The sequence below is a fragment of the Apium graveolens genome, chromosome 2, assembly GCF_009905375.1.
Source record: "Apium graveolens cultivar Ventura chromosome 2, ASM990537v1, whole genome shotgun sequence".
NCBI classification, from domain to species: Eukaryota; Viridiplantae; Streptophyta; class Magnoliopsida; order Apiales; family Apiaceae; genus Apium; species Apium graveolens.
This window is the reverse complement of record NC_133648.1, coordinates 5,220,163-5,244,318: the sequence shown is the minus strand read 5'-3', so window position 1 is coordinate 5,244,318 and position 24,156 is coordinate 5,220,163. Positions and strand designations below refer to the sequence as shown.

Sequence of the window (24,156 nt, the reverse complement as noted above, 5' to 3'; positions counted from 1 at the left end):
AATATTTTTAAATTTAATAATTTACTTTAATTTAACAATTTTTAACATTTTAGGATTGATCAATGACCCTAAACTCTAGAGCCTAAATCCTAATTTAATCTAGGGTTTATGACCAAAAATGTAAATTTTAAATTAATTAATTTTAAAATTTAAGGCTATAACTTAATTTAATAATTTTTAATATCTTAAGATTTATCAATCCCTTTTTGGGTTTTATAAATAATTTAAAATATTTTTTTATCAATTTAGGATTTAACAATTTTTTATTTGGATTAGAAAAAAATTATTTTAAAAATAATAATCTGTATAAAACGCTAGATGAAATACTGTTTTGGGGGCAAAACCCTATATGATGTAGTATTTTAGAGCCAAAACACTACTATCATGTAGCGTTTTGTCTACTAAATATTAAACGAAAAAAATGAAAGTCACGCTGGCGCTATATAATGTAGCGTGTGGGTTGAAATCTTAAAAAAGAATACAAAACGCTACATCATGTAGCGTTTTAGGTTGCTTTTCAAACAATATGTGATGTAACGTCTTGAAGTGATATTTTGGGTCATAATTTTCAGAATTGATATCTTAGACCATTTTTTTATACAAAAGTGATAATTAGGGTCAACATCCAATCAACTGATAGTAATATAATTTTAAAATATATGTATTTAATTTAAAACAAGTATTCCGATGTACATGCAAGTGACAGAATCTTTAATATCCGATTTATCTGTCCTCTCAACTTTTGAAGCCTATTTCATGGAGAGTAATCCGCACCAAATAATTTAAATAAAATCAATGCTTGACTTGGTTCCACAAACTTAAACTTGCTCGGGAATGAAAAAGAACCGATCCACTTTTATTTGATATTTTGGCCTAAATTCCTTGACTCCTCGATACTCAATAAAATCCTCTTTTTTGGCATGGTTCCTTATTTTGACAGGGCACAAATATCTAAATTGGATATTTTTATATACTTTTTCAGGCCTATTACCGATACACCTATTGCCGATACTAAGTAGCAGTCAAAAATTTGTATCCATCTCGGACTTTGGAGCACCGTCTCGTTATAAGTAAACCGGTAATTCAACATTGCCAAATACAACAAGCAGGACTGATGACACTACTTAAGGCTGAGACAAGATAATATTAAAATTTTAACATGCTTCTTAAAATATTTTAACAAGATTATAATATTTCACAGTTTATATGCGTGCCAAATAACAGAAGCATGATTGCGACGGTCACACTGCCAAAAGCGGAGTCAGGGCTTAGCAAAAAATTCAAAAATTTCATGCTTCTTGAGATTTTTCTTTCGATATCCCTGAGAATTAAAAATAATTAACATGGTTTACAAATACCACAAATATGATGACGATGATCACACTATTAAAAGGGTGAGCGTGGCCTTAATTAGTCAAAATTTTAGAAATTTAACACGATTCTTAAAATTTTTCTTTCGAACTCCCTACATGCAAAATAATAATATTTAACATTCTTTCTAAATACCACAAGTATGATAATTGACGATCACGCTACTAGAGGGTAAGGGTGAAACACTAGAATTTAATAAATTTAACATGTTTTTTAAGATTTTTCTTTCGATACCCAAGAACCAATAATATTGAACATACTTGCCAAATATCACAAGTATGCTAATGACGATCACCCTAATAGAAGGCGGGCCTCAGCCAGAAACTCGGAAATTTAACATTTTTCTTAAAACTTTTTTCTCAAGGTAGGAACGGAACGGACTTCCTGCTTGAAAAATTTAACAGGTAGGCTTGGTTTGATTTTACATTTATTTGTTATTCATTTTCAATTCTCTACAAAACCATTTATCCACGCCTATAATCAGTGCACAAGACGAAATCTGGGGTGGGTACAACGGCCTGGTAGTTGCTACTTGCTATGCATGGAGGACCAAGGTATTAAATATGTTAAACTTTGTGAATCAGAAGTTGTCTGGTTGGATTAGTAACTGAAAGCATACTTAAGTTATTACGCAGTCTGCTATGTTAATTGGGTTGATGATACAAAAAACTCAAATAGGTCACTCATTACAAATTTGATTCAAAGCGATCATTTGATCATTCTGATAAAGGCGATTTTTGAAATTACCTAAAAATAAGAAAGCTAATTGTGAACAAACCGGTACCTTAATCAGTAATGGCGGTGGGTGTGTGTCTCCTACATTAGTTCAGAGGTGCATCTGCTACATTTATCCAACTTCATGGCTCCCACGTGACCCAAGAAAAATTAAATTCAGGTGTAAGAAAAATTAACTGCAGGCTGGTGGTTCAGTGCACTTGTATAACTGAGATAACTTAAGGTAGAAATGCAATAGGGAACGAGATCAAGTAAGCTAATGGTCCGAATTCTAGTCCGGACCATTACATTTACAGTGATTGATACTGATGGTTCAACTGACATTTAAATTGTGTACTATGCTAAAGCATAGTATTTGACAGTGTCGGCATCTACTTATTATATACTACATCTGGATCTTCTGGTAGAAGAAATGAAAATAGTAGTTGTTCTGGTTCTGCAGTAGACCATTGCTAATTTTTTTGTTTGTCTTTAGTTATGAACTCGAGAACTCGTCTTGATTATGCTCTCTTTCAGCTTACGCCTACCAGAACCAGGTTAGCGGTCCATGCACCTACAGCTTTATATTGCATGCTCAAATCCAGTTCTGTACTCTGATTTACAGTTTTCTTATTGACTGCATTAGGTGTGATCTGGTCATTTTCGGTGGCAATGCAAGCGAAAAACTAGCTTCTGGATTGCTGGAACCATTTGTTTCTCATCTCAACTCTGCCAAACATCAGATTTCCAGAGGTGGTTACTCCATCACTCTTCAACCTTCCCAAATTTCTCCTTGGTTTACCAAAGCAACTTTAGAAAGGTGACAATTATCCTCATCTCTTTAACAGATGCATCAGTGTTAAGATCTTTTACATTTATATTCACTTCCTCTTTTTGGATCAGGTTTGTGAAATTTGTTGGCACGCCTGAAGTTCTTGAGAGATTCGTTACATTAGAGCAAGAGCTTGATCAGATTAAAAGTTCTGCTAAATCAAATGGATCTACATATGCAGAATGTATGTCCTTACTCTTGTTGAGAAGTAAATTACATTAAATAAATACAACAATCGTGTAACACTCTTAATCGTATAATTGTTTGATACGCCAAGAAACATGATCACCATATCTGGAATCTTCAGATATGCACTCCAGAAAATCTGGACTCCAGAAAGAAGAGGCAATGGCTTATGCACGAGCATTAGTAGCAGGATTTGAGATGGATCATATCGACGACCTTATCTATTTTGCTGATGCTTTTGGAGCTTCGCGTTTAAGGTAGCAATTACCAGTGTTGTAGTTATTTGATTATGAATTTTCAGGTACAACTTGTTCACCTAAATTAAATTGTTCATGTGAGTTAGAATTCTGTCATCACTTATTATTTGACTTGTATTACTTCTCAATTTGCAAAGAGATATAGCTTTTACAGTCCAGGTTACAGAATTGTTATGATTTAAGATGAATTAGGTCCTCACATAAAACACACACAGGCCTATGTAAACTACAAGATTAGTCCAAAGGTCACTTCTAATTTCTTGTCTTCGGAAATATGATTACTACTTCTACTTTTTTCCTCTTAGGGTAGCATGTTTAAATTTCAAGGATTTATGCAATAAAAAGAATGGTGATGGCTTTTGGAGGGATGAGCTAGCAACAATGCAGGCATTTTCTCATTCAGAAACGTCTTACACGGGAACATCTGGAATGTTGCTCGCCACTAAAGATAATGAATCTAGCCCAGAATTCATGATTACTGTCCAGAATGGTAGGCTCTCTACAAAGAAACCAACTGAATCTATTGATGTATCAGCATCAGAATCAAGTACAGGTCATCTTACTTTAGACAATAAACAAGGTGAGGTTTAAATTTATATTTCTAGAACCTGATCACACCATGTGACTGCTAAAATAACTAAAGTGGTGACAATGTCTAAATTAAATTGCCAAAGATCTGTTGATGACACAAACATTTATCGAAATTTGTTTATGATTAGCATTCTGGTTTTCACAAAAACATGTATGATATAATAAAAAACGGATACCTTCAACAGATGCAAAGTTGCAAATACCATGGACAGATCAACCTCTTCAGTACATGCACAATTTTCAGGGTCCTGTATATCCTAATATGTCTCCATATCCTGGGCATCAGTACCCTGGTATTCAGGCTTCTAGATATTATGCAGAACATACGTCGTGGCCCCAGAACATTGAAGACGTTAGCTCGGGTCTTTATAGGGACCAAAATCAAGAATATTATTTGAGGACAACAGTGGGATCTTTACATGGTAAAGCATCAAGGGCTGCAGAACAAGAGGGTAACTCTGTAACCACTGATTCCAGTTCTGGATGTGGTTCAGGCGAGTATGGGAATTCTTTAATTTCATCCGAAAAGGATGCATTCATGAATGTAAATTCCCTTGACAAAAAAGTGGAGGAAGCTGCCAGATCATTGAAGACACACAATAGATCAAGCAATTGTCTTAACAGAATGGAAGGAAACAAGAATGATAACAATGTATCTGTGTCAAATGATATTTCAGCTCAGGATGTTGGCAATGTTGTTGTCAAAGTTTCTGAAAGGGGAAAAAGCAACAATAACTGGGATATCTTTCAGAATCTTATAATGAAGGAAGCAGCTTCGGGGTCAAATGTTATGGATCGTCGGTCTATACAGAAAAAATATATTACAACCAAACGGCCTGGTGATAAGGAGTCTGTTGGTGCTAATCTAGCATCTCATGGTAAGCAAGCCATAAGAATTGCCACTGGAGCTCGTGAAAGAAATTTCACAAATAGAGAGATAAAATCTAAAGCATCAGCCTCTTCCCTTAGGAAGAGCATGTCTGAGATTATAACAAGAAGGAATAACCCTGTTGAAAGCAGGACCATTGTCCATAAGAGCAAGCTGGAGCAGGTATTTAGCTGCACTTGGTTTGTGCTTTTTCACGTCACATTCAAATTAGTACAAAAAAATTGTTTCTTTCTTAAGCATCAAAAAGTTTACGACATTTTTGAATACCTACACAAATTATATTATGTTATTCAATGGTATCTTTTTGAATTGCTCTTTTTTGTATAATTTTCACAGGAAGAAGAAAAAAGAAAGAAAATCGAAGAAATAGTGACTCAGCGTCAAAAGAAAATTGCTGAAAGAAGTTCAACCAAAGGTATTACTTCTATGTCAGCAAAGGGGATTTTACAAGAGAGAAAGAAAACAGGCACTGAACCAATGAAGAAAGAGAAGGTAGTAGTCCAGGTTTCCCCGTCCAGTATTAATAAATCGCCTAAGCCAATCTTTAGGAGTTCCACCATAGATCGTCTGGCTGCTTCACGAATAACTCACAAACTCCCTTCTAGCGAGCATCCAAGAAAAAGCACAAAAGGAAGAGACACTGAGATTTTTTCATCTGAAAAGACATCTATAGTTGGAAATAAAAAATTAAGTATTGTCACAAAGATTCCAGAAAAAAAGAAAGGCCAGAATGCATCAAATAGTTTACCTTATTCTGCATCTAAAACCCCTGGAAAGAAGGATAGCATGACATCATTGCCAAAACACTTCAGCATTTTGCATGGAACTCAAGCATCTAATAGTGTTAGGAAACCTGATAACTCTGCCAAGAAGTGTATTAGCAGAACTCTACCAGGCAATTCTTATGATGAGAATGGAGACACTGGCATTTCAAGAACTCGAAACTTCAATGTGCCAATTAATAGCCAGTCTGAGAAATCAAATCATATGAAAGGTGACAATAAGGTAACATCAAAGGCACCTCATGTTCATGAAACAACTATAAATCCACATGAACAGAGATCGATTCCAGGTGCGTCAGAATTTTCAGTGACCGAAATGTCAACCCCACCACCAGAGATCCATTTGAGAGTAGAGCCACTTTCTTCAAGAAAGAAATGGGATAATTCTGAAGATTCTCTTAAAGCTGCAAAAGGGTTTAGAAAGCTTTTATTGTTTGGTTTGACAAGTTGAAACTAGCCTTTGAATTTTATGCATGCATACAGTTAATTTGTTTCATGAGCCAAATATTCAATTTCTTATGCACATAACTGATTTTATTATAAGCTTTGTTGTAATCCCCTTTGAGAACTTTTTGCTAATCTGAAAAAGCTGTTAAATGTCGACACTGCACTGCTGAGTTAAAACATCGAATTATGTAATTACTCTCATCAGATATCGGCATCTAATTTTTTTTAATCTTTACGAGAGCAGAAAATACCTAAAAAAAGTGTAAGAAGTCTTCATTAAACTGATAATAGTCCTAAATTTCAGGGAAATAACTAAAACCAACAGTCATAGGACAAAATTTTCATGCGAACAGAAAACGCTGCTCAGACTAAGGCAGTTTATGATGCAGTAATACTCTGATGGAATACAACTATGCTAATATTGTCTTCCCATCAACCTTTCGATCATGCTTTTGTTCGAATAGTTCTGCAAAGATTTTTTCTTTATATCCGTGAATTTCACAACTAAGTCATCATAGTCAGGAAGCTTTGGGTGGACATGGCTCAAGCAAGGCTTCAGATCTTTTACTCTCTTTTGAGTCTCAGCTGCAATTTCCGATGAGTTCTGCAAACCATGGCTTTTGGTAACTGAAATTTCTTCAGAATCCAAATCATTTCTTAATGTAGCACTTAATATTTTTGTATGTTGAGTAGTAGCCTCATTCTGTGCTGAATGGGCACCTGATGAGCTATAGCGAGTACTTGAAGTATTCATCTTATTATATCTCGCCCTTTGGGATTCTGGAACTATGTTCAGGCCACTGTTGTTAGATGTTCCCAGGGATGGTACGAGCTCTTCTTTTGCGATATCATTCAACAATTGATGCTTTAAACCATCTGGCACAACCAGTTTTCTGCTCAAATATTCCTTTATTTGAGGATAGACATTGTTTCCAGGTCGCAATTCAACACAAGTCCTTTCAAATTCCTGGCTGAAATACTTTTTAAACATATTTCTCAAACTATGAAGCTCCGGAACATCACCACATCTTGAAGCAGCATATATTAAACTTGACACTGCTTCACGAACATCGTTTGACAACTCATTGTGCCTAAAATAATTTCAATATATAAGCCACTGAAAAAAAATCAATAATTGATGAACTTGTTGTTCATTGTTACCTGCTAGACCTGCTCATCTTATCAATGTTCAAGTAGATGCAGTCGCAAAATTGATAAAGTTGGGCATATGCTGAGACGATAAACTGCTCTCTACATAATCGTTCAACCTACAGATTACTCATTCGTGACTGTGGGCTTAAAGATATAATTCGAAAGGATCACAACAACATAATTGGAAGTCCTTTTCTAATGAAACATTACCCTCGACCATGCCTCGTCTTGTAGGCCAATTCGAAGAAGTTGACCAACATCAGAGCGCCATAGTCTTATATTGGCCTTTCTCCTGCTCATGTTGGCTATCAAACTACATTTGGCTTGGCTAATCAAGCTTTTCCTGCAGGCATATTTATTTTAACCAAAAAAAGTTTGTTATGGTTTTTAACATCATAACAAGCATACCGCAACATGAATTTTTCTACTCAAAATACCATGATCTAAACTTTGGACACAAATATGACATCCAACCTCATGCTTGACTATTAGATCCCCGAACAGGGTTGATCTATGTTACTCCGACTCTTGTGTTTAGGTCACGGTACCTTTGTCGGAAACTCGGACATGACACTTATTTCTTGTCGAACCTTTAACTAAAATGTAGATACCTTGACCAATTTAAAAATTAAATATGAGTCAAACTTACGACTCAAAATAAATATTTGAGAATAAAGAAAGAAGCAAAAATGATATAAAAGTAGGAAAACGCCAAATTCACAAAGTCCTCTAGAAAATCAAGTTGAATCTAAGTTCTCCTCTTACATATTTGTAAGATGTCTACCTTTACCGTATTTGTTTATTAATAAATTTTGTTGTGTCCAAGTTTCGATATCCAAAGACATTGTCCAATTTTAGACTTTTTAAGTTGATACACTGTGTCGTTTCCGACACTCCATAACCTAGTCAGGGGAACAAAGGGGTTTATAATCATAATAGACATGCGTATCTTTTCAATGATACATGGATCATTCGCATAGTGCGCAAGATAACTGAAACTAACTAAGTAATTTTTTGTGATCTAAAAGAGAGGACTATCAAGTGTATAGTGACTGAAAAAAGAGTTTAAAAAAATGCAGGGGGACCTAGGAGGAGGAGCACAGTAGGCTCGCCTGACGTCGTCAAATTTAGCTAATAATTTTTGGAAGCCGGTCCCAGCAACGGTTTGTCAGGGACAATTTACACAATAAACGATTCTTCTGCCGTTGGATCAACTATCCAACGACCCTGATTTAAAAAATATGTGATGCCAACCGTGGACATTGTCCATGATCCTTGAAACTTTTCAACACCAACCGCAGACAATGTCACGAACCACGGACAATGTCCGCAGTTGGGTCATTGGATAGTTGATCCAACGGCAAAAAAGTTTGTTGTGTAAATTGTCCCTGACAAACCGTTGTCAAGAACCGGCTCCATATTTTTTGCAGCCCTAGTTATCTTGAATGATTAAGTATAACTTTTACAGTTATGCTATTAATCGCCTACTTTTTCAAGATCAGGGTTCTGCCTCTACTAAATAAATGCAGGGGAGGAACTAGGGGGAGCAGGATAGGCTCGGCTGACCTCGCGAAATAAAGCTAATTAATTTTTATCTTGAAAAATTAAGTGTATCATTTATAGTTAAGCATTTTATCCCTCCAATTTCGCCTCCAAATAAATGTCCGGAAAATAAACTAAATCACGGTGTAATAAAAAATTATTACAAAGAATAAATAATAACATGTTAACTCAACATCTTGTGCTCGCTTCCTTATTACGAAGAGTAAATAGTAACATGTTAACATAACATCTGTTGATGTACTGGCTTCCTTATTATGAAGAGTAAATAGTAACATGTATCTCTTGGCTCCCTTTACGAGAGTTCGAACCTTGTCAAAAATAAGGCTGGTATACGAGTATATTTAACTAGAAAGAAAAAAACATGTTACCGCTTGGCAGCACTCTTCCATCTGAAACCTTGAACCAAAGCACTACCAAGTTGTGCAGAAGTGAACCCCATTGTTGTCTGTGGCCTGTCTCTTGTTATGTGTGTAAATTTATCACTATATGAGTTTGTTAACTCTTCAAGAAAATTTTTACCAAGATGAAGGTATATTATATACAGTAAAAACAGACATGGGCATGGTAAGTTGTAACAGAGGAAAGTTAAAAATGGATATTGCTGAAGAATCACAGGGTTGATTTATTATATCTTGACTGAGCATTTGCTTTCTTCATATAAGTTTTGTTTTTACACTGCAACATTCGTTAAGCAAGAAAATATCGGAAATTTGATATATGAGATCTTATTTAGAAAAAAAATGAATATTAGGGAGAATTAATAATATTAATGTAGCGCAGGAAGCATGAGCGTTATACTGCATGTAATATTAGGAAAAGAAACTACTATTTCTATTTTGTTGCTCTCATTATTCACCTTCAATCAAATACCAAAATACTAAATTTTGGTTATCGTTATATATTTTAATTAATTAATTTAGTTTTAACTTAAATTCAAGTTTAATTACGTGTAATTATATAACTGAATAATAATATATTTTACTTTAGTTTGGTTTCGATTTGATATAATTACATAATTGAATAGTATTTTTTTTACGAACAAGCAAAAATTTCCTTAAAACATTAAAACACAGCCGGAACAAACCTCTGAATTGTCAAATACAATCTGATTGTGAAACAAAAATAAGCTAAACAAATAGCTGTTTTATTTTCAGATCGCTTAACACCTAGAATATGCAAATTCTTCTATCTAAAAAATATTACAATGACATCATGAGCAATCCAACCTACACCAGTTGTAAAACTAGTAGCATTATAATTGACTTTCACATAAGTATCATTCGTAGCCCAATGTTCAGAATTATGAACATTTTTTTGTTGTAAAAAGGTAAGTTCTTGCAATATCCACCACCGTCCGAGATTTGATGTGAGTTTTACGGATCTCCCAAAATATCATAGAAATTCTTATCAGAAAAATTGCTGAATCCGTAACAGGACAAACAGAAATATCAAAACTGAACATTAACATCCCAAAATATGGGCACATAACAACCTTGATAACAAGGTACTTAACGAGATTTTATCCAAAAATGATTAAATCTTGATTTTATTGAAAAAAACAGATAAAAAGATGATATGGAAGAACGAAGAGGGAAGAGAGAGGAAGGATCGAATAATGAAGAAGTGGCGGGTATGAACCCTAAATTTGAGAGCCGACTCTTAAAACCCTAGTTAAGAGATCTGTTAGACGAATAATATTATTTCACTTCTTGAGTTTCATCTTGAGTTTGATTTCACGTAACCACATAATAATTAAATAAAACTTAGTAGTATTATCAAAAAATAGTAGTAATAGTTGAATTTTATGGTTGAATAATATAATTAGTATTTTAAGCTTCGGGGTAGATGTTTACAAAAAAAAAATTATATACCAAGTTTAAAACGTGTATGAAAAATCGAAAACGGTGTATAATCTATTTTAAGATGATAGTGTTACGCCCAGATTTCTTTCGTACTGCAAGAATAACATTCGTCCTCTTATAAACTCCCTTCGGCTGCCACCTGAAAAGGAAGAGAATGCGAGAGATTGTCCACCCGATTCATGTCGGTTGTGAGAATAAGAATCTGGAAGTTGAGTGGATTTTTGGAAATACAAGAAAGTAGAGAGTGTGAGAGAATGAATGTGTGATTAGTCTTGTCTCACCTTTCTCATGGTATTTATATCCAAATTTTACCATAAATGCTTGTCTGTCCAATTTCCAACGGCAGGGTAGAATAGTGGGCCTCGTCCTTCGGCCCAATGCTCTTAGGAAGTTTGCTGGGCCTTCGGCCCAGTGGTCCAGAAGCTTAATGGGCCTTCGGTCGTTGGGCCTTGTTGGGGGTGGAATAGAGTCCACTGGGGAATCAGGCAAACTATGCTCAAAATCTGAATCACTGCCACTACTAAGGTCATGAGATAAAATACCAAACAACAAACAAGAAACAACATTAGGGTTAAATAAAACCTCCAACTGACTCAATGCCCTAACTCTATTTATCACCTTAACCTATTTATTACACTTAGACTATACCTGATAGTCTAACTCAACTCTATATGAGTCGAACACTCTCGCATAATGATTCACCCAAATACCCTTTTATCCTGACTTGTCTCAGGGACTAGATCTTGTAGCTCTGATACCAACTTGTGACGCCCTCAATCTCGGGGTTAGGAAATGAGGACATACATACCAATAAACTAAGACAATAACAACAAATATAATAAACCCCTATTAAAGAATAACAAGATCTAAACATGATTAAGTTTGAGACAAGATTACAACTACCAACCAGAATAAATATATTACAACCCAAAATATAATTAAATCCAAATTCATTCAATTCCAATATGGAATTGACAGATAACCCATTGTATCAGAACCAACTTAAATAGTCCTTCCAACTAACACGCTTGCTCACACATACAACAGCTACCTGCTCTGGCATCTGGAAACCTAGAACCCGGTAGGGACTGCCAGGAACGCTCTTGCGAGTGGTGCGCCTAAATCTGGCCATCTTCTTGCTTAACTGTCATGGTTAGATCAAAGCAAATAAGTGAGCAAAGAAGCTCAGCAAGTAACTATATAAACAGCTCTATAATGCAAAAATAATATCAATATCAAACTCTGAAGCATTCTACTTTAAATCTCTAGGTGGCAACCTTCTATGATTGGTTAAGTAAAGGTTATGAAGAAGATTTGGGCTTTCAAGAATCAAGGCTCATGATGGAGTGAAAGCCGACATTCATCACAAATCATTAGCAGGGTTTCAATGAGTTGCTCAATTGAAAGGAATCATCTAGTCAAGCTTCGAGAATCAATATAAACATCAATGCAAAATAACAGGGTTCTAGATTCCACAATTTAAACGAAGATACGATTCAATCCATTTCGTTTCATTTCATTTTGGGGAAGCAACTGCTTAAAGAATATAATCATTTCTCTTTTATTAAATAACAAATAACCCTTGATTGGAATACACATCTTAATAAATATAATACGGGTGATCAGCCCGTACCGACCTCCATCTGGTCGTTATGGTACCTATGGCATTATTTCAGCCTTATATCAGACTAGCCCCGCTAGCCTCTTACATGACTAGACTAGTCCCACTAGTCTCTTACGTCTATGTCCAATCCATCAGGAATTCGTTTGAAAAACCTTTGTGTTGGAAGAAGGAAGAGTTGTCTAAATTCATTTTATTATTACCAAAAATTTGAAATCATTTGGACTCATTCAAGTCGAAAATCATTCTTAAGTTCAATTCAAGAATTTAAAGAAATCGAACGAATCATAAGTAAACAAGGATCAATATAAAAAGATCTTGATCAAATGGTCAACAGAGTATACTAGTTCCGAATTAGAATGATTCCAAAGATCAATACAGAACAAGGTTCACGGGTTATTGAAAAATTCAGGTTAATCAAAATAATACGTAAGAAGATTCTTCAAGGTTCTCTTAGGGTTTACGAGATCATAAGATAACAAAGGATATAAGTAAGGTAGTCAGGGTATGAATCAATAAGGTTACTATAAAGGGTCGAACAGGGGTCGATATCAAGTTATCACAAGAAATAATATCAGGGTTTCTCGAAATCAAAAACAGGGTTATCACAATTGCTATAAAGATTCACTACTTTATCGTGACTACAATCCAAAACAGAATCCCTAATTAGCAACTTACTCAACACTCGACGTTTCTCAGAACGTCTAACGATTACCCCATATCGCGATATCACTTAACCTATATTCATATGCAACACACATAGCACATAATCATACATACATCTATACTCTTATATCATTAATTAACCCTACACTTTCTCATATAACCGGTAATCACGTAATCTCATGATTTTATCAATTCATCCTTATCAAAACGTATATATGCTTACCCTTAACTTCTCAAGAATTCGCAATTACATTTAGACATATAACACGTAACATGCAATTTCCATCTCAACATATATATTCTGATTAGCACATCAAAAAAGCTATAATTGATCTTAATTCTACAACCTATAATCTCATTTAACCGAGTTAATCAATCTATTCAAACCGAACTCTCAAAAATCTCGAACCAACCAAGAATCGAACATTAATATTTAAAATCCTTACTTAAGCATATGCAATTTGTCAATCAAAATCAAATAACTAAGATGCATATGTCCTAATTCATAGTTCCCTATAAAACCAAATATCATCCATATTTTATAATCAAAACCTTAACTTAATCGTACATAAATATCAATATATCAATCCATATTCATTCACTTCCCAATTAATTTCCAAACTAACCAATAAACCACTTAACACTAAAACAACTTATAAAAATCAACATGCAAACATTTAACTCGACATGCAAAGCTATTCTCACAAATCCAACTCAATTTCAACCATATACGAATCATTCAAATCGTTTTCTTCAAAAACCGAAACTAAAATTAAGATATTCATACTAAAATTTTACATGCATGCAAGAATACAAATTTAAAAACAGAAATTTGTGTAAATCATCGGACTCATGTTCATTATCGTCCCCGTCGGTTCACCGCAGACGGCGGCAAAGCACGGTGGTGCCCCGTTTCAGGGTTTCCAACCGTAGCTCCACCTTGAACCCATTTTTTTGACACCAAACAAGCATGCAAACAAGATTCATCATCAAAACCATGAGAAACATCAAACCCCCTCTTGATTTTGCAAAAGCCGAACCACACAACCAACTAACCCAACTTGGGATTTTTCAAAAATTCAAATACAATCACATGCATCCACATATATGCATACAAGAAGCAAAACCTCAAATATAAATGAGTTTAGAATAAAAAACGGATGAGAAATGAGAGAGAGATGGAAGAGAGAGAGAGAGAGAGAGAGAGAGAGATTTCGAGAGAGTGAGAGAGACAACCGGGGAGGAAGAAAGAAAAAAGGGGGTGGTGTACACTCAAGGGTAGAATGGTAGTTTAGCAATTAAAATTTTGAATTTATTTTTCTTTCCCATTTACAAATTTATAAATCTCTTTTAATAATAAAACATTCTTATAAAACTAAGAATATACCCAATCCCACTTTTAAAATAAATAGCATAAAATTAGCTCTCCTCCCATATTTTAAAATGAATTTTTAAGCGAATAGATTATTTGTTATGGATTTTACAAATAAACCCCAAATTAATAGAAATAAACTTCATAAAATCATTTTAAAATATTAAATCACCCAAATATATCCAACCATTATTTTTAGAAACTCTCTTGGATTATTATAAAAGTAGAAAAGCAAATCTCACACTTTAATCACATTTCTGTAATTTTATAAAAATGTTTAAAGATCAATAAAACCCTTATAAATCCTTTTTAAAACATTTAAAATTCCATAATTCTCGAATTCAAACATGCACACATCAAATATCATGCAAATACAAATGATCATCAAATATACTTTACATTCACATTCTTAAACACTTTAATCCCTTTTAAATATGGGTTCCGTTCAACTTGACGGTCGGACGACACAGCTTAATCTCTTAGCTGACTTATCAAACTGGAACGAGTTACTTTACGTTCCCAGTTACTATTATACAACAATGACAATTAACCATAAAATCATTTAGTCCTTTATTTATTCACATAATCTCACACTTATAGTACAAAACTATATTTTATTCAATTAATCATATCGCGAAATTCCCAGTCGCTACAAGGACAGTTGTCCCATTTTTGATAATTGTGACTTCATCGTGGCCCTTGAATTCCAACCATTTCAATCGTGACCCTTGATTTTCAAAAAAAAAAAAATTAAATCCGGCCTTTTGGCTCCCAATTAGTTTTTGGCACTCAAAGATTTCCTTGGGGGGGCTATATACCTGAACGGTTTCTTTCTTTCATTTTTTCACCCAAGTTACAAAAAACTCTCAAAGGTACTCTCAAGTCGCATTTGTTCAAGGCAGAGCTTTGTCAAGACGGGTAGCATAAACTCAGTATTCTCAGATCATCCCATACCTCTCCAACAACATCTTGAAATCAGTAAGTGTCTGGTTTTTTCTTTGTTTTAATTTGCATGTTTTTGGGTTTTAAGAGTTTTCATGTCTTATTTCGAAGTTCTTTTATTATTCCTTTATGTTGTGCCTTTCCTTTTTGAAGTCCTTATGCGTTTTGTTGACCCCTGTGTCATCTTTTTTCCTTTTTCTTCTTTTTTGGAGGCCCTAACGGGGTTTAAAGAGGGCATGCAAGGTGTTTTCGGGCAAGAACTCTCTTCGGGGAGATTTTGCCTTAGAAACATCCTTCGGTAGCCGACCCTAGTTGCCTCCATTTTTCGTCCGGTGGGTTTAAAGATGGCCTACAGGGTGTTTAGGGGCAAGAACTTCCTTCGGGAAGATCTTGTCTTAAAACGCCCTTCGGGAGCCGACCCTGGACATTTTATTTTCTTTTTTCGTTCATTCGATTCTGGACATGTACTCGATCCTTTTCTTTGTGTCTTTTATCTGTTTTCTTTGCCCGGGTACATGGACTAACCTGTCTCCTTATTTTCGAATACAGGGACATAAAACAAATGAACACTTTGGCGAGGACCTCAACTTCTCGGCTTGAGCGGACGGGGATGAATCGCCGAAGGGCTGCTAGTCGTTCGGTCAGCTTTTGGATATCCCTGATGCATTTAGGAGCTTCCATGTTGATAAATGCTTCATTTTTCTCCGAATTTGCCTCTATCCCACGGGCACTGACCATGTAGCCCAAAAAATTTCCACTTGCCATGCCAAACGTGCACTTGTTCAGATTTATCCTCATAGTGTTCCTTCGGAGGGTCTCAAAGTATTCTCTCAGATCTTCGGCATGATCTTGGAACCGGGATTTTACGATCATGTCGTCCACGTAAGCCTCCATATTTCGGCTAATCTGCTCCTTCAACACTTTGTTCACCATTCGCTGGAATGTGGCTCCAGCGTTCTTAAGTCCGAAGGGCATTTTAATATAAGCATAAGTCCCCTTCGGAGTTATGAACGCTGTCTTGGGCACATCTTTGTCGTTCATGGCAGTTTGATGATAACCAGAAAAAGCATCAAGGAAACTAAGTACCTGGTATCCGGCCGTGGCGTCTATCAGTTGGTCGATGATGGGTAGGGAATAGTGGTCCTTCAAACAAGGCTTGTTGAGATCCGTGTAGTCCACGCACATCCTCCACTTCCCATTGAATTTCTTAACGACCACCACGTTATCTAACCAGTCATGATACTCAATTTCTTCTATAAACTTAGCCTCCAACAGTTTCTCTACTTCGGCTTCAATGACCTTCTATCGTTCAGCTGCAAAGGTCCTTTTCTTTTGCTTTACTGGTTTAGCCTCGGGCTGCACATTAAGTCAATGCTTAGCCATCTTGGAATCCAAACCAGGCATGTCTTACGGCCCCCAAGCGAACACATCATGGTACTGTTGAATCACTACAATAACCTTTTCCTTCCAATCCTTTTCCATATTCCTCCCAATTCGAACCATTTTGCCTGAATGCCCCGCATACAGTTGGACTTCTTCTACTTCGGAGGCTGGTTGGGCGATCGGACTTGAAAGATCCGCCCCGAATTTCTCCAACTCGATGTTCATGGTTTCTCTGCTTCCACTGGGTTCGGCCTCAGTTCTTTTTCTTTTTCCACTTTCATCTGGCTTTTCGTAGGCCTATCTTTTTCTAGGTCTTCTAGCATGATTATTCGGGCGGTTTTCTGTTCGCCCCTCATCTCTCCTACCCCCTTTTCAGTTGGGAATTTGAGCTTGAGGTGGGGTATAGACTCTATCGCCTCGAAGGTTGACAGGAACGGCCTTCCTAGAATGGAATTATACGTACTCTCAATTCCAACCACGTAGAACTTTACTGGCTTCTCAACAGTGTATGGCAATTTACCCAAAAGAACGGGGAGATTGATCGTACCTTCAAACTGAATCAGGTGTCCTCCGAAGGCGTAAAGAGGTGCTTCGTTGCAGGGCTCTAGTTGTTAGCCCTCCACGTTCATTTTACAATAAGTTTTGTGGAACAGGATATCGGCCGAGCTGTCGGTATCCACAAGCACCTTCCAGATTTTGTTTTGCCCAATAAGAGGATTGATGATAAGGGGGTCTTCATGTGGACGAATGACATCCTCATAATCTTCTGTACTAAAAGTCATGGGCGGTTGGGGATTTGCCTGACCGAACTGATATAGGTTGTACACTTGTCGGGCATACTTCTTCTTCGTTATCTTACTATCTCTGTCCAGCACAATGCCCCCAAATATTGTCTTCACCCCACCCCTTATCTCGTCTCTTCGTTCGGGCTCCTCAGCTTCTATTTCTTCCTGATTATCCTTCGGCCCCGGTCTGTCCCTCAGATCTCGAACGAACTGATTGAGTTCTCCTTATTTGATCATCTGTTCGATAAACTTCTTGAGATGGTAGCATTCATCAGTATTGTGCCCCTTATCTCTGTGATAGTCACAGTACTTGTCGGGGTTCTTCTTGTGGTTTGGGACTTTCATTTTGGCCGGTCGAACGAATCCAGGCTTTCCCTTGATTTCATGGAAAATCTTGGAGATTGGTGCATTCAAAGGGATGAATACAACCGAATCTCTATCTCGGCGCCGTTCGGCCTCACGGTCGGTTTCCTTTTTTCCTTCTTTCCCTTCGGTCATTCCCAGATCTTGAGCTATCGTATCTTTCTGCTCGCTTCGATCGGTCATCCCTTCGGGAATCTTTGTAACCCCCAATATTTTCCATCTTCCTCCGAATGTTCTCACCCCTCACATATATATCATTTAGGGATTTGGGGGGAAAATCGTAAAGAGAGGAACATAGCTTTTTACCTTCATAGGGGTCCAGCCCCGCCGTAAGGAAACCCATAGCCTTGACTTTATCCAGATTTGTGACAATTCCAGCTTCCTCCTTGAACCGAGCCAAATAATCCTCCAATTCCTCGTTCGCCCTCTACCTGCAGTAGACCAGGGCCTCAGTATCCTTCGCCTTCCGACACAGGTGTGAGTATTACTTCAAGAACTTTCTCTTCAACTTCTCATATTATTCGATGGACCTAGGTTTTAGGGACTTATACCACATCGAAGCCGATCCCTTCAAGTAGGTCTTGAACATTTTGCAGAGCATGATGTCATTGGGCCCCATCCCAATCATCAGCAATTCATACTTTTCACAGTTGTCCTTCGGATCACCCTTTTCATTGAACTCAATCATCTTTGGGAAATGCCTCTACTCGCCCGGGGGAGGTCGGTACTGCTCGATCTCTTCCGTCACAATCGGTTCTCGATCCACCCTTCTGTCACAGAACATGACCTTTTCCAGGCGAGTTAATCTGATTCGAGACCCATCAAGTTCTTCGTCTAAATCAGATGAAAAGTGTTGCTTTGTCCGCTTCTTTCTGGGTGTGAATCAGAGTCATACTCGTCTTCTTCGTCATACCCCCTTCGTTTTCTCCTTGGCTTGGTCGTTTTCTCCGGCTCATCAGCCTGCAGTGCTTCGCGCAGTGTTTTCTCCTGTAGCTCAATTTCTTCTCTCTGGAGCTGCAGGGCTTTCAGTCGCAACACATCGGTCTCTCTTTGGTTCGCTCGGGCCTCCGCTTTTTTCTCAGCTTGGTCATCTTTCGCTTTGCCCTCCTCCGCAGCTAACTTTTCTACACGGATCTTGAGAAACAAAACTTCTTCTTCGGGAGTTAACTTAATGACTCCATCGGCATCCACCAAGGAAGACGTCTGTCCCCCGTCATGAGGAGTGAAACCAGGCGGTGGTGAGTGTTCAAGAGTTGTGTTTGTCATTTTCTCGGTGTCTCATTTGCGATTCTTGTGTTCCCGCAGACTGCGCCAAATGTTACGCCCAGATTTCCTTCGTACTGCAAGAACAACCTTCATCCTCTTATAAACTACATTCGGCTGCTACCTGAAAAGGAAGTGAATGCGACGGATTGTCCACTCGATTCATCTCCTGTGTGAGAATAAGAATCTGGAAGTAGAGTAGATTTTTGGAAATACAAGAAAGTAGAGAGTGTGAGAGAATGAATGTGTGATTAGTCTTGTCTCACTATTCTCATGATATTTATATCCAAATTTTACCATAAATGCTAGTCTGTTATCTTTGTAATAAAGGCAAGCGTCATAGGAGTGAAAAAAGGGGGGTGCGTTAAGATTCTTTGTCCAATTCCCAATGGCAGGTGATTCAGAAACTTAATGGGCTTTCGGTTGTTGGGTCTTGTTGGGCCGATGGCTAACAGATAATATATAATATTTTCGACTGATTAGAACAATATAAAGTTTGAAACTCTACCGTAATTAAAATTATCATGTATATATTTAAAATCATACATAATTATTTGTGACTTTCTTAAAGCGTGTGTATCAAATAGTCTGACAAATTACAATATACAATGTTCCATAAAATATAAGATTCTATTGTTGAGCTCAAAAAAGAAAATAGAACGCGCAAAAACAGAACACGGGACATAATTTGTTTCCATGAAATTATTTATAGTGTAAAGATTTTGTTCTTAGCTAAGAGACATGATTTGTTTCCCAACAATTCTATAAATGGTAAGTTACAAAAATTATTATTTTTATTCCGTTCATATTAAATAACAAATTTATAATTACTTGTTACTCCCTCTGTTTTTATTTATATGACGTTTGACTTGTGTGCACACACTTCTAAGTGCTTTGACCACATAGATAAAATAATATTTTTAAAACTTTCTTTTTGTAAATTAAAGTTTTAGTTTTATATTTTTATTCACAAAAAGAAAAAAATTGAAAATAATTATTCTAACTATGCGGTCAAAGCACTTAGAAGTGTGTGCACAAAAGTCAAACGTCATATACAGAAGAGTATTAATCGGTAATTTCCATTAGTGTATTTTCATTTTTTTGTGTTACGGATTGTAAGATCGAACCTGACATTATTTGTATTTGTGTATTAGTTGGTGGTCTAACTCAAAATGAATGTTTTCATTACTCCATCGGAAAATACATGAAATTACACAATTTATATTATAAACAATTAGATTTCAAATAATGTACTAATTAATAAAATAATCTTCAACAACAACCAAATAAGCTTTGAATACATAATTCATAAAAATAAACAAGCGGAAATATTAAAAAAAAACAAGTAAAATTTAAAATCATATATTATTTATATTTATTATAATTTGAATGATATATTTGTAATATTATAATTTTAAATATTTTTTGAATAATTAGCTATATTTGTTGTCAGAAATTTCGGGTGAGAGAAAATTGAACTCAAAATATAGCACTGAAAACAATAAGCTCTTATCACTTTAGCTAGCTATCTCATCATGGTAACAATAAAAACATTATCTATTTTAAAATATTATATATTTATTAATCTATTTCATATACGGTGTACTTTCATTTTCATTCTGTTTCAAAAAATTAAATCTAACATTAAGGATTTGTAACTTTTTGTATTCGTGTATTAAATATTCGCATCCAAAATTTTAAGAATTACGTATCGGTAATTTTGCGTGTGCTTAAGCAGTGGTGTGAGCACGGTTGGATAATTCAAATAGTTACGAGTTTATCATAAATTGTCTCACATCTTGGTTTCGATCCTCGCACATTTCCAAAAATTTCCCAAACATATACCAATTTGTAAGTGTAAATACACTATATATTTTACCCATAGGCTATAAGGATGGCAACCTACCTCTATCATGAAATATTACAGGATGGCAATCACCAATTTTACTACTCCCTCTGTCCCATTCATTTCTCTACACTTTCTTTTTTGGGGTGTCCTATTCAATTCTATACATTTCAAAATTTATCAAAAATAGTAAAAATTTTATAATATAAAAATTAACTACACCCACTCATATTCACTATTTTCTTCCACTACACTAACTTTATACATTAAATATTGATTGACCCCACCACTTTACCCACTTTTCTTACTTTTTCTCTCAACATTCCATTTTTTCTTAATCTGGGTGCCCAAATCAAATGTATACTTCTCAATGGAACGGAGGGATAAGATAGTATACGGACCGAATCAGATCCACAGTACGAGGTTGCGTAGAAACCAATCATTGACACGTGGCAGTTGTGGCCCAGGCCCAGAATGTATGTAGTTATAGTAATACCTTCACCTACACGACTGTAATTCTATTGCATTAGTTCTGGTGTCTCTATCCAACCATCCTAAATAAATTATTGGTATGTTTATTTTATTATTGTTGTGCATTCTTTTTTAATTCTCTCATCTTCTTCTACACTATTTCCTGGTGTTGCTTATATATTGTTGAAGCTTTTGCATAACAGATATGGCGTCCAAGTTGGTGCTGATCATCGTGTTCGTTTTCGATGTTATTGCTTTTGGCTTGGCTGTTGCTGCTGAGCAACGCAGAAGCACTGTATGTCTTCTGTCTTTTTATTCATTCTCCTCCTTATTTGTTTTAGTTTGGTCAAAAATATTTAGTAGTCTAATAGATTAAGCAGCGGAACAAGGATTCTGAAACAGTCGGGGCTAAAAATTTATCGCTAATTTTTGAGGCCGAATGGAATTTTCGGCTAAATTTCAACAACTTGTGTTTGTCAAGGAACCAGTTACTCTAAAACCTTAAGGTGCTAGAGAATAGCCCTTTTCAGGATCTTATATTATTCTAACAGGGATGTCAGAGCTTTACCATAGGATAGTTCAAACAGGAATTGCTCCAGTTGAGGGTGAATGTGTTCTGCAATTGTTGTGTTGGTGAGGATGTATATGTACTTGTGATCTATCTGTATACATGTAAAAACTAACAATACAGGAATAACAGGATGCACATGTTCCTTATTTCCTCGAATTTTGATACTAATTTTTTTGCCCGATATTCAGGAAATTGTTTTATGCATTATGCAGCCTTAAATTTAGATTGTCTTGTGTTCGTGTGTCCTAAAATATCGTGTCTTGGTCCGAGAGGATGATCAGCCACACTGGGACTGAGACAGGCCCAGACTCCGACCGATAATCCTTTGTTATAATGAGTATCCAGTATATTGTTTTATGTGTTATGTATTGGTTTGTATTCACAATTTAAATATTTAATTCATGAACAAGGTGTTTTGATCACTTTGTGGTTATTGTGGAATTATGTAACTGATCCGAGGGGTGGTCCTGGCTATAGACGAAGGATTCTTTCTCTTAGGGCTCCCCACACTTAAATGCCCCCTAATTTTCAAATAGTCTATATGTACGATAAGTCCCATTATCTGATTTCAACTAGAGTCTCTAAAATCTCAGGCCGGCCCCTATATCGATCCCTCTTAATAGGAATTGTTTTCCCATGGAACGGAATTGCTATCCCTCTTAATTTTCATCTTTAGGCATTGTTTTCTTTCACTGCAGGCGACAACGACCAAGGATGCAGATCAGAACTACAATTATTGTGTCTATGACTCTGACATTTCAACCGGATTTGGTGTTGGTGCTTTCTTGTTCCTCATGGCTAGTCAAGCAATCATAATGGTAGCAAGCCGTTGTTTCTGTTGTGGGAAGGCTTCACGTCCTGGTGGCTCTCGGGTTTCTGCACTTCTACTTTTCATATTCTGCTGGTATGCTTCACATTACTGCCCACTTTTTATTTTCAATACTTGGACAATTGACACTTAATCTGACTTAATCTGTACACCTGACATATTGAAAATTATACATTTGAACTTACTCAGGATGGCCTTCATTATAGCCGAGGCATGCTTGTTGGCTGGTTCAGTAAGAAATGCCTATCACACCAAATACATCACAATTTTTAGCGAAGATCCTCCATCTTGCCAGACCGTAAGAAAGGGCGTCTTTGCAGCTGGTGCAGCGTTCACTTTCTTCACTTGCATACTATCTGAGTTCTACTACGTCTTCTACTCAAAGTCGCGAGAAAGCTTTGCACCGTATGGTGGAGAAGCTGGTGTAGGACTCGGAACCCACAAGTGAGGCATGTCACTGGTGCTAAATGTCTCCTTGAATGAATACTCAGACTATTTGAATTGAGAATTTTATAGTTAGAAAAATTAGTGTAGTGAACATTTGTTCTCTCAGACTACTTGTGAGTTGTGAGAAATATTTAGCATGTGAAGAAATAAGAAAAAGACTGGCTTTTGTTCTACACTTCAGTCCAGTTTAAGTGCCCTGTTACATGTTCACTTATGAATATGATAGCATAGCATTAGTATAACACTAGCATCAGAAAATAAAAAGTTATTTTTTTTTCTGGATATAAGGGTTTTTCTTATTTTTTTTTTCTATGCAAATGAGTCTACAAAGGCTTTTCTTATAATAAAAAAATACAAGATTTTATAAATTCCAAAAATCGGTGTGAATATATTTGTGATTCATGAAATGTTTTAAACTAGAACCAAAAGTCAAAAGACTTTAAAATCTTCAAATCCAATATTTACACGATATTTGAACAATTTTTGAGATCACTAGCATTTTTGGAATTCACCGGCCTTTTCCGAAATTTAAAATACGATAATAAACCTTTGCAAAAAATTTAATATTCCGTCTTTCTCCTATTCAAAAAGTCAAAAATACACTAGAAGAAACAATTTATGGGTTCAAAACATTTTCCCGAAATTCACAAATACAAATATAAACCTTCACATAAAATTCAACATACCATTTTTTCCTCTGCAAAAAGTCAAAATACACTAATAAATACTACCTCCTTCCTAAAATACAAGTTCATTTGACTTTTTACGTGTATTTTAAAGTAAATAAAAAGAATAGCTCCATAAATCATTTTTCAAATTTTATTTTTTCTGAATAAAAAGTATATATATTAAATTTTAATTCAAATAAAGAAATTTTAGAAAAAAGTGTGCGGATATTTGACTTTTGTATATCTTAAACTACATCTAAAAAAAAGTTAAGACTTTATTTTG

The 24,156-nt window shown here is 35.9% G+C and overlaps 2 protein-coding genes across 3 annotated transcripts; both read left to right on the top strand.

Moving 5' to 3' along the window:
- The first annotated feature begins 2,363 nt into the window (after positions 1-2,363).
- LOC141706774 (uncharacterized) lies at positions 2,364-6,223 on the top strand. Its single transcript, XM_074509602.1, has 7 exons — positions 2,364-2,642; positions 2,732-2,905; positions 2,989-3,101; positions 3,225-3,360; positions 3,666-3,940; positions 4,137-5,002; positions 5,177-6,223. The coding sequence occupies exons 1-7, from the start codon at positions 2,584-2,586 to the stop codon at positions 6,071-6,073; spliced, it is 2,520 nt and encodes an 839-aa protein (XP_074365703.1). The 5' UTR covers positions 2,364-2,583; the 3' UTR covers positions 6,074-6,223.
- Positions 6,224-21,402: 15,179 nt separating this feature from the next.
- LOC141706773 (uncharacterized) lies at positions 21,403-23,378 on the top strand. Of its 2 annotated transcripts, XM_074509601.1 has the most exons (4): positions 21,403-21,456; positions 21,562-21,653; positions 22,628-22,833; positions 22,948-23,378. In XM_074509601.1, the coding sequence occupies exons 2-4, from the start codon at positions 21,564-21,566 to the stop codon at positions 23,204-23,206; spliced, it is 555 nt and encodes a 184-aa protein (XP_074365702.1). In that variant the 5' UTR covers positions 21,403-21,456; positions 21,562-21,563; the 3' UTR covers positions 23,207-23,378. The 2 variants fall into 2 exon arrangements, with proteins under 2 accessions (XP_074365702.1, XP_074365701.1); XM_074509600.1 differs by lacking the exon at positions 21,403-21,456 and having other exon boundaries at positions 21,486-21,653.
- Positions 23,379-24,156: the final 778 nt, after the last annotated feature.

Bases quoted from the DNA above. Each gene is read 5' to 3' on its own strand.
- LOC141706774 (XM_074509602.1), top strand. From the start codon at position 2,584: ATGAACTCGAGAACTCGTCTTGATTATGCTCTCTTTCAGCTTACGCCT. The intron at 2,906-2,988 runs GTGACAATTATC...TTTTTGGATCAG, and splicing joins ACCAAAGCAACTTTAGAAAG to GTTTGTGAAATTTGTTGGCA. The intron at 3,361-3,665 runs GTAGCAATTACC...TTTTCCTCTTAG, and splicing joins TTTGGAGCTTCGCGTTTAAG to GGTAGCATGTTTAAATTTCA.
- LOC141706773 (XM_074509601.1), top strand. From the start codon at position 21,564: ATGGCGTCCAAGTTGGTGCTGATCATCGTGTTCGTTTTCGATGTTATT. The intron at 21,654-22,627 runs GTATGTCTTCTG...CTTTCACTGCAG, and splicing joins CTGAGCAACGCAGAAGCACT to GCGACAACGACCAAGGATGC. The intron at 22,834-22,947 runs GTATGCTTCACA...GAACTTACTCAG, and splicing joins CTACTTTTCATATTCTGCTG to GATGGCCTTCATTATAGCCG.